This window comes from Callorhinus ursinus, unplaced genomic scaffold (genome assembly GCF_003265705.2).
Source record: "Callorhinus ursinus isolate GAN/ISIS: 27379988/994484 unplaced genomic scaffold, GSC_fseal_2.0 scaffold6, whole genome shotgun sequence".
NCBI lineage: Eukaryota > Metazoa > Chordata > Mammalia > Carnivora > Otariidae > Callorhinus > Callorhinus ursinus.
In genome coordinates this window covers 27,391,584-27,406,845 of record NW_027397068.1, presented here as the reverse complement: position 1 = coordinate 27,406,845, position 15,262 = coordinate 27,391,584, and the positions used below count along the sequence as shown (strand labels likewise).

Sequence of the window (15,262 nt, the reverse complement as noted above, 5' to 3'; positions counted from 1 at the left end):
TCAACACCTCGCAAAAGTTGCCATCAAAGTTAGAAGAAAATCCAAACCAGTACCTCTGCGCCCTACGTGAGCTGGTCCCCTAACCACCTTGACCATTCAACTCCAGGCCTCCTGCTGTTCAAAATGCCAAGCCTGTGCTTCTGCCGTTCACTTCCTCCCCCTCCCCATGTAAACTCTCTGCTCCTAGTTCTTCCTGTGACGGCTCCATCATCCATTCTGTCCCTACCCACACATCACCTCCTCAAGGATGACTTCTGTAACCACCAGATATGAAACAGCACCCCATCGCTATCCATCCCCTCACCCCCCTTTTTCTTCATAGCACTTGTCACTCCCTGAAATTGTGTCACATATATACATACTTTTACTGGTATATTATCTATCTCCCTTCGAGAAAGAATGTAAGGTCCTTTAAGGCAGGGAGTTTTCTCTTGTTTAATAATGTATCCACCAAACCCAAAACAGTGCCTAGGATATTATAGGGACTCAGTTTATCTTTTATTTTATTTGTTTAAATAAATGGATGAATAAATAACAATTTTTCTAATCTTGACTAAAAACAAACAAAAAAGCAGCACAGAGACTTGTCTCCTACTAGGCAAATCCCTCTTATCTTTAAGTATTTGCCTGGCTTTTCCCCCCCTTTTTTCTTTTTTTAATTGAAGTATAGTTGGCACACAATATTATATTTCAGGTGTGCAACATAGTGATTCAACATTTATATACACTATGAAATGATCACCATAAGTCTAGTTACCACTTGTCACCATACGAAATTATTACAATATTATTGATATATTCTCTATGCTGTAATTTATGACCCTGTGACTTATTTATTTTATAACTGGAAGTTTGTACTTCTTAATCTCCTTCACCGATTTCGCCCATCCCCCCCACCCCTCTCCCCTCTGGCAACCACCAGTTTGTTCTCTGTATTTATGAGTCTGTCTCTGCTTTTTGTTTGTGTTTATTTATTCATTTGTTTTTTAGATTCCACAGATAAGTGAAATCATATGGTATCTGTCTTTCTCTGCTGACTTATTTAACTCATCATAATACCCTCTAGGTCCATCCATGTTGCCACAAATGTCTATTTGCCTGGCTTTATCTCACCTACCCCTTGGTCTCTGTATCCCTAAATCCTTTGACACCAACAGTTTAAATTGCTCCAACTTATAAAACATTTAATCCTACATGTGATCCCAGAAAGTATCAGGGCCGTCAAAGATTGGTCTTTTAACAAAGAGTTGGATGTGCAGTCTTAGAACTGCTCACCCTATTTAAGATAATATGAATTTATTCTATCAAAACAGATCACAAGATAATATATCATTTATTTGGATCCATATAGAAATCACCACTTTACCCTAGAATGTCTGGCAATCGGCCTATGAAGCAGACTAGCAATTGTCATACCTCAAAATTTCTATTACCCACTGAATCCCCAAAACACACTTATTAGGGTAGGACCCAGCTTTCGTAATGCTAATTAGCTAATCAAGAAAGGGAAACACTAAGAAAGCTCAAGTTTGTGTGACAAAAATCGGAGGCAAAGTCTTTGACTTGTAAATTCTACTATCTCTGTGGAAAAAAAATAATCATTTCAAAGTCAAAGCAGTTGTTTTTCCACAATCAAAAGTAGTTAAATACTTTTAAATTCATTTGAACGTATTTATGAAGGATTTCTCCTATATGCCTCCAAAGCTCTCTTATAAATCAGTATAATGTTTCCAAGGCACATTTAGAAGTAAAAAATTCCTATCTACTAACTGTATTTTCTTCTATCAGAAGATGAATTAAGCAGAAAATACATTAATGTCTGAATTTATAATAGGAGTGGTTAACCCTTAGCCATAGCAAACTAATGAGGAATATTTTACCATGCAAGGATTAATCAGGGCTCTCCAACACTATGTAATTTGACATTCTGAGGACTTAATCATGAATGGATTTTATTCCCCTATTTACTTTCCATCATGGGGATGCCTTACAAAGACACTACATGTTAGAATAATATAATTCTGGAGCTTAATCTTATTACTTTAAAGAAATGTCATTTAAATAATATTCCATAGCTTTTAAAAAGAGTCCTTACAGGAGCAGCACTCGACGATTATGTTGTCTCTGGGTTAAATGCAGCTCAAACATTGGGGAAAGTATTAATATAGAAGTACTGAGCCTCAGAGCCTGGATCTGTGGAACCCTCTGTTAGCAATGAGACAGCAACACAAATTCTGGGAGGTTGTGATTATCGGACATTGGCTTCCATCCCCCGCCATTGATTATCTCTTTCTTTGTTAAAGACTACAGGAGTTTCATTTAACTAGAGTGCTCAGTAAATTGCAGCAGAGTTCAAGCATCTTTTATGGATTCATTAAACCATTGATCTGCCTTCTTGTGCTTGTAGTAGCGCCCAGCTCTGGCCCACAGCCTGTGTTTACAGAGAATGCAACAGATTGGCGTTTGTAACCTCCAAAGGCAGTCTGTCAGTAGACATTAGATTCCACCGTGTGCACGGCTGCTCTAAGAGTGGATTGTAACGTAAGGAATTTCTCATTCTCCAACTCAACTGCTGTGGCAGGAATTACGCGGCCTTCTACAACAAGCTTCTTTTTATTCCATCCTAATCTGTGATAATATGAACAAAGAGCAAAGAGCCCAAGGAACAAATAAGTGCACATGGCTTGCCCAGTTCACATGTTCACTTCTGTGTGCAGAAGCCAGCCGGCGGTACTGAGACGGGGGAGGACTAAAGACCACAGGTGTGCCTATAGCTTGCATCTCCTGCGTATGGCCACCTTGAGTGTACTAGCTTTTGTGACCAGACATTGCAAAAGTATATGAGAAAAATTCTGGATTCAAACTACTACCTTAAAATATCTCAAGGCAAGCCACCTGGCCTGTCTTGGATACTTCACTTTTTTTTTTTTTCAAGATTTTATTTATTTGACAGAGAGAGAGAGACACAGCGAGAGAGGGAACACAAGTAGAGGGAGTGGGAGAGGGAGAAGCAGGCTCCCCACTGAGCAGGGAGCCCAATGCGGGACTTGATCCCAGGACCCCGAGATCATGACCTGAGCCGAAGGCAGACGCTTAACAACTGAGCCACCCAGGCGCCGCAAGATACTTCACATTTTTAACAAAGCATTTGAATTAACAGCCTACCTACGGTCCTAGGAAAATGCACAATCCTTCTCTCTTGGTTTCTCTGGACAGGGCATTAAGTACTCTTAGAAACTTCTCCCTCCTGTGGTCTTTATTAATAAGGTCTCATGACACCTTCCCTTCCAAGTTTGGCACAAAGAGGACTGAATGTAGCTCAGGATAGGAGAAGCACATCAGAACGACCCATTAGATAACTCTTTAAATGCCTGTTCTTCTGATAAACCAAGAATACCGCTAGCAGCAAGGTGAGAAAGTTGGCAATGCAAATGACTGGATCAATAAGGAGAAAGCATGTCCCAAATAACTAGAACCGTTCCTGATCATTTGTTTCCTGAACTGCCCACTGCCCCACCAGACAGCCAGACTATGAACTTGAGGCCCACGCATTCATCACTCTGCAGCCACATTCACCAGAACACAATGTAGCTGATGCAATCTGACACTGTGGTTAATGTTAAAAGAGAGCGTGCCTTCGAGATGGATTGGATAATTACCGGCAGTTCAAATCAGAGAAACTTGATTTAAGTGTACAGCATTAGCTATCACTAGAAGGATGTCCAGACACTGACTGTGTCTGAAAATCAACATTCGAGAATATATCAATAGCCCTGCACATTGACCCACCCCAGGTGATCAGATTCAGATCTATGAAAAATCCCCCCCCCACTTCTGTGCACTGAAAAGAAATGTTGAACAAACTGGGGCTTGAAGCTATTTAGAGTTTTAATCATCTCTTCATATTTAGTCTAAAATATCTAATATTATTCAGAAGTTGACATCCATTCTGGATAACAGATTAGAATTATTTCTCTGTTTTCCCCACAACCTCCAAAATGTAGCCCACTAAGAACTAAATGGGGGTGCTATTCCTTTCTTGCAGTAGAAATGCACTTGCCCCATTCTGTTTGTGTTCCAGGTATCCCTTAAACCAGTGCTTCTTAAGTGGTGTTCAAGTGTTCTGATATACATGATCACATGCTTCTCCCCCCCACCCCCCCGAGCTTCGGATGGCTTCCAGGGGCACTGGGTCCTACCCAGCCAGCAGAAGCTCTGCCTTGGAACCGTTTCTGGCTTTCTTCAAGAGCCCAGGCATCACTTTAACCTGACCTATGTCTTACTTCGCTGCTCGGAACTTTCCCGCTGGAACCCCACCCCAAATGTGTTTCAAAGGGCTAACACCTTCCCCTGCCTCTGCTATTGCTTTTTTCATAGGTTCTCATTTGCAGCCGCTCATCAATATTCTATTCCATATTTCAAAATACCACAGAACGAGAAAACAGTTGGGTTTGTTGTTCTTTCCCTAGAGCTTTCTGAGGACGCCCCTGTTTGCTGTGACTGAGAGGGAACTCAGCCACTGGCCTACAGACTGAAGCCCTATGGGGGGCAGGGGGGCCACTGTCCATGCACCCAGTGGACAGGCTTGCAGCACAGATCCAGCAGACACTGCAGACACGGAGCGATCACACTACAGGCCAGGGGAGGTAGACAGACCCAAAAGGCTCATTGATGCCCCATAAAAACCAGGTGAACCTGCAGGAAGAACTCTGGTGCTTCCCTTGCCACATTTATTTGTCCATCGAGAATATTTGCAAGCACCTGGCAAAAGCAAGTCTGTGACCTGAGATTCAGGCAGTCAGAGAACATTAATTACAAATAATTTCTTAATGTCCTTCCCCAAACTTTCATGAATGATAACTATTTTGCAAATTAAATCTTGCAGGTGTTTCAAGGGAACAAAGTAGAGAGGTTAATCACTAGATTAGCAGGGCAACTGTCACACATTTCTTCTGCGCTACTAGGTTTGATAATGAAGTCTGAAACTGAGAACCTTTTCCAAAATATCTTCACATTTAATAAAAAGACCAATACAGTAGTCCCCCTTATCCATGGTTCACTTTCCACGGTTTCAGTTATTTGTGGTACACTGTGGTCTGGAAGCAGATATCCTCCTGATTTATCATCACGAGGTCAAGAGTAGTCTAACACTACATCACAATGTCTATGTCTCACAGTTTCACAAGAAGAAGGGTCAGTACAGTCAAGATATTTTGAGGGAGACTCCACATTCACGTAAGTTTTATGATAGTACATTGTTATAACTGTTCTATTTTATTATTAGTTCTTATTGTTAATCTCTGTATTGTGTTTAATTTATGAATTAAACTTTACCATAGGTATGTATGTATAGGTAAAAATATAGTATCAATAGGGTTTGGTACCATCCGTGGTTTCAAGCATGCACTGGAGGTTTTAGACGGTATCGCCCAGGAATAAGAGAGGACTACTATAGCCTAAATAAAATGTGTCTTCAAATAATACAATACATGCCAATTAGTTATGGGTCTTCCAAAAGAGATCTCTTCTAAAAAGAAATCACTGTGAATGCACGGAAATCATTTGAAAGTGAAATAAATGCTTTATTATACAATATTCCCCTCTTTAAATATTTATTAATATCATGATGGTTAGCGATTTAATGACATGATTTGCAAATGTCCTTTCTGTCTATATAACCTTTTAATCTTTAATCCATCCTTATTGTTATCTCTTATCTACATAGCTTACTTCCCATTATGGTCTGGTGGGGAACAGCAACATGGTATTGAAGAAGTATTTCTCTTTTTCTTGTTTCAAATTACAGAAAAATTAGAACAAGGAAGCAAAACTTTGGTGTTTTTAGGAAATTGTGTCTGTTACTAAAATATCAATGCCACGAACCCATAAAGAACACTAAAATTTAAGACCTTAACAAAGAAAAAAAAACAATCATTTACACTGCCTACATTGACCATTTGTCTTGAGTTTTTATTTCCTCCTTGATTTATGGACATTAGTTTAGATAACAAGGTATTTTCCCAAGCAGAAGGAAAAAGACCAAACATGTGATATTTGGAAATGACTCCTACTGTGGTCTTGTTTGTTACTCTTGTTTTTAAAGGGATAATGGTTACAAGGCATACTCCCTTAGGAAAGAATATTTTTAAGTGTTATTGTGCAAAGTAAAACTGGTATTTGTTACACAAAACACTTTAGCATCTCTTGCAAAACCACTAAGGCACCTCTGCAACTTTCCAACTCCTAGGCGAATCAGTAGGCTAGAAATGTTCTCGTCATTCTCTACTTGTGGCCTCAAAAAGGGGCTGGGAAAAGAGCAAGCTCTTGGTTCCCTGTAAAGTCTCCAGTGCATCGAATAATGAGACTGACATACCATTGTTCGGCCAATGCCCATAGATTACAAAAGTATTTTTCTTACCCACTGTTTCAAAAAACTTTTGAGCCAGCAATTGAGCCTGTTGGGGATAAGGATTCTACAAAATATAGTTATGAATTAACACTATCACTTCTTAGAGCCAACATCCTGAAATGTATAAGCTAGTAGTTAGGTTCCTTAAGTGAATACAGCTGTGACTCACAGTCCTTTCCTAACAGAAACATCTTGAAAAAAGCCTACATACGTGTAGCGATCCAAACAACTCTTCAAATAAAATTTTAAATTCGGTTTAAAAATATAAACTACATGCCATAAAGGGTTAACTTGGCTTCAGTCTACCCCACCTTACTTTATAGGGCCAGGGTTTGTGAGAGACGGGTATGACATTTTTAACCTACTCCATCAAACAGACACAGAGACCCAGAGAAAGGAAGGGCGGAGAAGCAAATGAAATTTAAAAAGCCAATTTTCAGTGGGCCTTCATTTTCAGAGTTAGGCTATTTTTGTCCTTGTTTTTAGCAGCAAATCAATTCCTGCCTCCATACCCAAGCATTTGTGAAGAGGATAGCACAGCTGTCCAATTTACATTCATAAATGCAGGTGTTGCTCAGACACAAAACAGAGGTCAGCTGAATACGGCTCCTAATTAGCTACCTTTTCTACTAGGATTTTTCTTTGTAAAGTTATGCATGCAATTTGGGTTCAACTTAGAGACCATTTTTAGATCCCAGCATGCTATCCACCAAGAAGCGGGCTGTCATTATAAAGCATAATTTACAGCATAGTTAACTTTACATGTTTTTTAAAATCTACATTATACCTAGGGCAAATTTCTCTTCTACACACACATTATTCACTGTTTTCCATCCCCTTCTGAATATCTAAAATTTAGTGCAGAATTTAGCCAGAAAATCTTTTATGACAGAATGGGAAGATTTTTGCCCTTTTCCTAAGATTAAAAAAGTCCACAATTTTAATAATGAGGACTAAAGACTTGGTTAAATGACACAAGAAAAGTAGCTATTTGCAACTGTCTTCAGTGGGGAACACCCTGGGGCTTATTACAGCAGTTCTTAGAAATGGCAGGATGGAGACTGGTATCGAATACAATCCATTAGGAAACCCAAGCCCTAAATGAAATGACCACAAAATCCTATCAGTTAACAGAAATGCAGCAGCTGTACATGTTTATTGTAATACAATAGGATATTGTTGCAGAGATAACACTCTTAAAATTAAAAAAAAAAAAAAAGAATCCAGCAAGCGATGTGACCAGTTTATTCCCCTATTTGAAAAATGAGAAGGTATAGTGTGGCAGAGCTTTGGAATACATAAATAAGCATGAAGATCACAGAGAAGACAGGTATTGTATGTACACTAATGGGCTGCTGGGATCAGCTGTCAAAGTCACTGGCTAAACTTCAAGCCACTGTGACTCCCAGCTTTTGCAGGATGTTCAAAGACCTATCCCAATAACTCCCTGCAGGAAGTGAAAGGTAATGGTCCTCCCCCCACCCCTCCCCGCTGATTTTACTGCCATAAGTACTCCAAATACTAATTCTTATCTTGGCTCCATTTATCCATCTTTTAAAACTGCATGCTATGGAAGTTTAAATTCAGTTCGACCTTAAACTTTATAATGATGTAATATTACATGTTATTTATAATGATATAAATTTTTATATATGGTATTATATATATAAATATGGTATTCTGGGCTGTTTCAGAGGATTACTCAAGTAAAATCATTTTGCAAAAGATGACATGTATCACCAGGATTCTGACAAATTCATCTTGCTTGATTTTCCTCACTACAGGCCATCCATCAAGATTCAGACCCATAATCCTTCAGAACCATAAAAAGACAAAAACCCCTGTTCTCTAGCCATCTTCTGGGATGGAATGCAAAATATTTTGTTGTGGTAAGTAGGGCTTTGAAGATGAAAGCACTGGGTCCACTCCTGTGATTGTTACCCCAGTGCTCAGCGTTCAAAATGGGAGCCCCAGGGTCTTAGAGATCATTTTAATCCTCCTATATTAAAACAAAACGTGTCTCCCATGCATTGCTCTAACCGCCCTCCTCTGGAGTCTCACTGGCCCCTCCTGAGGGAAAATGAACCCGACTGTTGACTGTCCCAAAAGAATTCCAAACAATTTCCTTACTTGCCTCCCTGTTCAGTGAAGATTATGAGCCTAATTCTTAGAGACTGCTACTAAAATTCCACCCCGCTGAATCCTGCAGCCTAATTCTTTCAGCATTATGTTTTTTGGCAGAATGATGTGACCCAAATTTGCAGGAGATAATTTGCTGCAACAGTGCTTCTTGCAATGCAGTGAACCCGAGATTAGCATTTCAGGATTGCAAATATCAGACTTAAAAAATAATAATAAAATTGTTTGCTTCAAGAAAAGACAAATTTCGATCTTGTATTAGGAAATGGAAATGCTTAGCAAAATGTGGACAATTTTATGAATTAAGGAAGCTTTACAGATCAATGGAAAATAATCAAGAACTAGCAATTTACTTCAGTAATTGGTGGCAAAATGCTACAGCGGTTCTTTAAAGATTAAGGAACTAGCTGTGCGTGTATGTGTGTGTGTGATGTTAAAAACATCATGCATTCCATTTCTCATCAATGGTGGCTAATACTATTCTAAAAGGACATTTCAGATCTGAGGTGTCTTGAAACAAAACAAAACAAAACAAAAACTGATTAACTATGGCTGTTCCTGTGTTCACCCACCATGTTGCTCACCAACGCCTGGCTGTGTGAGCAATGTTGGTTCAGGTATTCATTATTTCACCTTTTCTCAATATCAGTCAACTTGCACATAAGGCGTCAAGAGAGACTTGACCTTCTTGATTAGAATTTGTGGTTCTTGATTAGAATTTGTGGATCAGGTTGTAAAGAGCCAGAGCAATATTCCCATTGGGAACAAATATTAAATTGTGTGGACTAAAGCTTTCTGGCCACACTTCCGTGGCTCGCTCCTCGGCCTCTTTAAGAAATCTCTACCACTTATCTTCCGTGGACTCTAGTCTATACACTCTACTGCTGGAGAGACACTGTCACTTCGGATGTCACTCAGCTGTAATCACCGTGTCCCTCCTTATCCGGTTCTCATTCACCCTCTCAGAATTCAAACATCAAGACAGAGAAACGGAAGAACAGGTTACACTTAGAAGGGGATTCCTCATTCCGAAAGGTTAAGTATGACAGAGAAGGAGAACAGACAAAACAGAAAAAATAAAAGTAAAATGTGCACAGTGTTTTCAGCTAGAAGCTAGGAGGCACATGCGCACATGGTCTAGGGAGGCCTGCACAGCCGCCTCTCTCTACGTGCTCTTACCTTATTTCTCTTGAAGTAGGCTCGTCGGCAGGCCGCAAAGCACTTCTCGCTGCAGAAGCTTTTCACCTCACTTCCCATACTCAGGGAATAGCGCTTGATTCCCACTTTCTGGCACCAGGCACACATTATTTGTACATTTGACACATCATCTTCTATAATAAAAGTATAAGAAAAATGTTCATATCAGAAGCAAACATCCCTTCAAACTTAGACACACCCTGAGCCTGACAGAGCTACTTGAGGTCCAATTTTAATTTCTGCACCTCACCACTTTCTGACCTCTGTAGGACAGCCAGCTCCTGAAAGGAAGACTCAATGCTTTCTTTTTTTTTTTTCCCTTGGTTGGCTCTTAAGTCTCCAAAAAACATCATTTACTTAAAATCCAGAGCATGAATGCACACCCAGGAGGGTTCCCAGGGCTTCTTAGCCTGGTAAAAATGTATATTCTACCTAGTTAAACCAGGCTCGGTACTCATGAAGCTTGTAAAATGGCCCATTTCTTCAAAGGTACTACTGAAAGCTTGTGAGATCCACACTAAGTGGGATACCCAAGTGCTAACCCACAAATGTGATGCCCCAATGCCGAAATGGAGGGATGGTAATGGAGGGTTCAGCAGTGAGACCTGAGGTCACACAGCAATAAAGATCATTCTTGGCTAGACTGGTAGTCCTAGCAGCTCCTGTAGGACCCGCTACCCATGTCATGGAGATGTACAGAATGATGTTAAGTGGTATGCAAATAATTTCAATAATTAAAATACTGCATTTCTTTTCCTTTGCAAGAGAAGAAAACAAATTTAACTGGCAAAACAAGCCCATGATATTCCAAATATTACTGCTCAAAGCAAAGAGAGGTTTTTAAAGTGAGTCAGTTTATAATAAAATATATTGAGTAAATCATAATGCAGATGATAACAAGTTATGACAAAAATGTGACAGTGATATTCAAATGACTGAAGTCTGGGAAATACTGGTCCATGTAGGGGTGGGGGCAATAAAAGGAGAATTTAATTAGAAATCTACAAAATATTTTCTTGCTGCCTCCTAGGGACTTTTGCTATATCTTGAGTTTTCTGGTCCTCCCAATTGACAATGTGTGTACATCTGACTGATTGCCACTATTAGCCACATTTCTCCTTCCTTTATGGATTTTTTTTTTTAACTATCCCAGATTCATGCTCTAGACATGAATGGTAATCACAAAATCCCCAATAAGTTCTGGTATAGTGTTGTCTGATTTCTGAATAAAATCCCCCAAAGACTAATTGCTAAGCAAGGCCTGGTCCATGAGTTGTTGACATATTCATGGTTCATAGAGTCTGTCATGCAATCATTCCATTTCCAGGGAAAAGATTTGGTTTGAGGCAGTGCGGTCATCAGCCTGCAAAATTAGAAGCAAACTAATTTGTAGTGCAGTGATACGGCTCTTTTTCCCCTGAGTATCATCACTCAGAACTATGTGCAGCATTTTATTTACCTTAATGGAATAAATATCGTCATTTTAATGACCACTTTTTTCCACAAATTACATAATGTGATCTATTGTTAATTACCAAACGAGACAGTGTAAAAATGACCGTTGATATTAATCAAACATTTTTGGTAACATAACTTTCTTTAAACGGAGTCATAACATGAATTCAAATGTCATACAATTACAGTATTTTATAATTTGTTCTAGTCAAAGAAAGCTTTATTTATATTTTATATGGTTTGTAATATGGCATCTGTCTACATATAGACATTTTACATGAAATGCCTATAGACATGAAATGTTATAGACATGAAAATTGAACCAAACTACAATTACCTCAGAGTATAAAGGAGTTTTTTTTTCTTAATTAGATTAGAAATAGTATATTTTAAAAATAATCATCTGTCATTCCTAAGCTAATTTGAACTACGAGTTTCTATTCTTCCCAATTGATTAGCTGCTTTAAAATCTTAAAGTCCTAAAAAAGAAGATGATACAGCAGAACTCTCCCAAATGATCCGGTGGCAATATGTTCTGGTGAACTCTGTAAGGAAAAGAAATTTTTATGGGGGAAATTATTTGGCCTGAGAGTTCAAAAAGGAGACCCCCCCTCCTTCCTAAGGAGCCACTTTAGAACAACCATTAGGTTCCCCTTGTTCCTTCCCTTAAATTGTCTCATTTGGGAAACAAAACCTAAAATTTTTCTTTCTAGATCTTTAATGGATATAAATAAGATAAAATAAAATAATCCACTATAATGGGCTAAAATTGAGATGAAAAAGGGTAGAGAACAAAGCACTAAGGAGGCGGGCACATGGCCTGGCAGGAAAGAAGGAGGCTGGGTAGAGGCCCCTCACAATCTCCCTCACGCTCCCCTTCATCAGCATAGGCTGACTGGCTGGTCAGTTTTTTAAGAGGAGGCAAGGATACTTTCTTACAACAGAATTAACAGAGAAACAAAAAGTAGAATTCTAAGGGAGATTATTTTTATAAATCATTTATACTATAAAGTAACAATGTGGGAAGATGAGACAAAAGAAATTGTGCACTTTTGTTTTGTATGTGGCAGTTGGAAAACTCTTAGAATGGTGGTTAGCATCTGTCTTGTTAAATAATTCAGTATTTCCATCCGTTTCTCATAAAATTCTGTTTCATAAAGGCAAACACTTTGGAAAAATTCCATCGGATTTCTCCTTTTCTGTCATCGAACTGTTACAAATAGCTAGTGCTCCAAAGATGAGAAAACATTTTCAGATATCTCAGGTACTCCAGTCTTATAAAAGCCATTTTTATTCACATTATATTTAAGAAACTAAGAACTATAATTATCTAAGTTAATTTTTCAGCTAAAACATAGCTCAAAATTCTGGTCCTAGACACGAGATGGTGCCCCATCTTAAATGTGTATGACTGCACCCCTAGCAAAGTGAGTTTTTCTTAAGTGCTTAAAACCAAAGGGATAGGTTCATTTCAACAACCACATTTTTTTTTATATGAAACCCGGTAATTATGTGCATGCTTTACATTGGCAAAATAGAAGGCCCCAGCATTTTAGCTTTTCTAACTTGATCTGTTGTAAAAAATATATATTTATTTATTTAAAAAAATATTTCTTTGAACTAGGGAGAACCTGATTTCCTATCTTATATTTAGACTAAAGCCTGTGCCATTAGAGACTTGAGATTACCTCAAAGAAGACTGGCGTAACAGATTTTTTCCTTACAGCCATTAGCCTGCATATTTTTCATAATGAACAATGCAACAACAAATGCAAAATATTTACAGCATTAAGTCACATTCCCAAGGTGAATGGTTTGTATAACATGATAAAATTTTCACATGAGAATATCATATAAATATGCATCAGTCAAAATATGCATGTTTCTATTAATCATGAAAAGTTTGTACCACCTCTTTAGGATTTAATTAAGCAAAATGTTTAGGGCATTTTCTTTCCAATCTAATGTTCAAAGAGCTCTAGAACATTACTCCATTTTACATCCCAGAAGGAAAAGTTCAGATTAATTACTCTGAGATGAAATCAAAATTGTATTTATTTATCATCATGCAGAGAAGTATGAGATCAAGCATTTCTGGAATGCCTTGCTGAAGTTGTTTGAGAATTGCCTTATCTGGTGACTTGTCCAAAAATAAGGATGGCCATTGGTCGGTGGCATTCTAGGGGCACTTGAATTGACTGTGAACATGCATACTAGCTTACCTGACCAGAGCACAAAGAAAATCAGTAGGGTCTTAATGGACCCCAAGGGATTAAACTGTAGATTTACCACCCCTTTGTAAATTTCATAGGAGTCCAAGGCTGAGGATAAAATCTGAAAGTATTTGCTGGTGATGTTTCTCTCCTCCAACAGTTGCTGGAATGCACACATCTAGATAATCATTTCAAGATTTGAATTATATTTGAGACAAGTTGCAAGGCAGTCTGAAGTGATTCCTGGGTGTTCTCCACACCATGAAAGGAAAGTGCAGCACGGGTAGCCCTCTGTCAATCTATTTGTCAGAGTAGCTATATTTAAGAACACAGATAAAGACATGGCCTGGAAGGCAGGCAAGAAACTAGGGCTAAAGTTTGCTTTCTTTGCAGCCCTTCTTGGAATAATTCAACTCCAAAACTTTTGAGGCAATCCAGTTCAAAAGCCTCTACAGAGTCCTATAGAAGCTTCTGTATAATTCTGTATGTTCTAGAACTAAACATACAAGGAGACCCAGAGGAAATTTGGAACACTGAGCCAAAAGGAAAATAATCATAGCTAGCCATTATTCAGTATTTAATGGTGGCAGGCACAGTGCAAAGTTCTTCAAATCCATCATTTCATCTTAATCACAACCACTGCCCCCCAGGCAAATACTAACTGATCCCCACTGTACAGGTGGGGAAAGTGAAGTTTAGAAGGTAAGCAATTTACTCCAAATCACAGAGCCAGTACACACAAAGCCTAGACTCCAGAGCCCAAGCTCTTGGCTATCACATCTCAGAGACCAGAGCCTTTCTAAAAGCATGAGATTATGTGCCATCCACACAGACTTCCCTCTGCAAAAAGGACTAAAAGCTCTCACAAGATTCTGCTACTTACACAGCTCCATGACATGCTAATAGACAAAGAAAATGAAATCAAAAAGGTCAAAATGTCTTTGAGGAGACAGCTGAAGTGTTATTCAATCAATATTTGTTGACTGATTTTCAAAAAAATTTAAAGGCTCACAATACAAGCCTTTATTTCTTTATGACTATGAGACTTGGATTTGCTGCAAACATTCTGTCTGAACTTTCACCAGCAAGTGCCACTTAAACATTAAACAGGGAGCCAGAGACAATAATACCTGGATCTCAGGAAACAGTCATTCTACCCACAGGCAAGCAATACTCTTCCCAGTTTTCTCTTAATAAGGAGAGGGATCACAGCAAGACATGGATAAGATTGATTTTCCATGTGGGTGAAGCAGGGAACCACTTACATTTGTAATTCCACAGATGCCACTAAGAATATCCTACCTTCAAAAATTATGCCACAACTCCTCACTAAAATTAAATTCTACCATTAGAGAGTAATTTGTTTGGCCATATTTTTTTTATATCCCATTAAAACACAAATTCCCTAAAAGTGGAAAATTCATATTTGTCAATTATGACTTATGCTTTAAAATGAGTGGTTTTCACAGAGAGTGGGGAGAAGGGCTAAGGACAAGGTTCCAATGCGAGAGGTGGAGGGCATTTATGGGAGAGGCTATGGTATGGAGAAGCCTCTGGTCACTCACTGCTTTGCTAAAGTCTAGCCCTGGGCAGACAGGTAGAGCAAGCTGAGGGCAGCCAAGCAAAGAGTGGACAGGAAAAAATACTGTCTGAGCATACTGAAGCAACTCTATCTTCAGAGTGCCTTTTAGATGCAAACAGAAAACAGTGGAAGTTGAAGGAGGCGGGGGAATAGCATATAGCCAGGGACCTCTGAAAATGCAAAGCAACGGGCAGATCCATTTATTACCGTCTCAAGGGGGTGACTTTTTTTTTTTTTTTTGAATGAATGAGGTAACAGATAAATGCT

At 38.8% G+C, this 15,262-nt stretch overlaps 1 protein-coding gene across 1 annotated transcript in view; it reads right to left on the bottom strand.

Annotated features, from left to right (window-relative positions):
- The window catches only part of SOBP (sine oculis binding protein homolog), a 159,865-nt gene that overhangs the window by 109,270 nt on the left and 35,333 nt on the right, over nt 1-15,262 (bottom strand). The window contains exon 4 of the mRNA XM_025860511.2: nt 9,728-9,879. Within this exon, the coding sequence (XP_025716296.1) occupies nt 9,728-9,879 (152 nt within the window). The remainder of the gene's footprint in view (nt 1-9,727; nt 9,880-15,262) is intronic.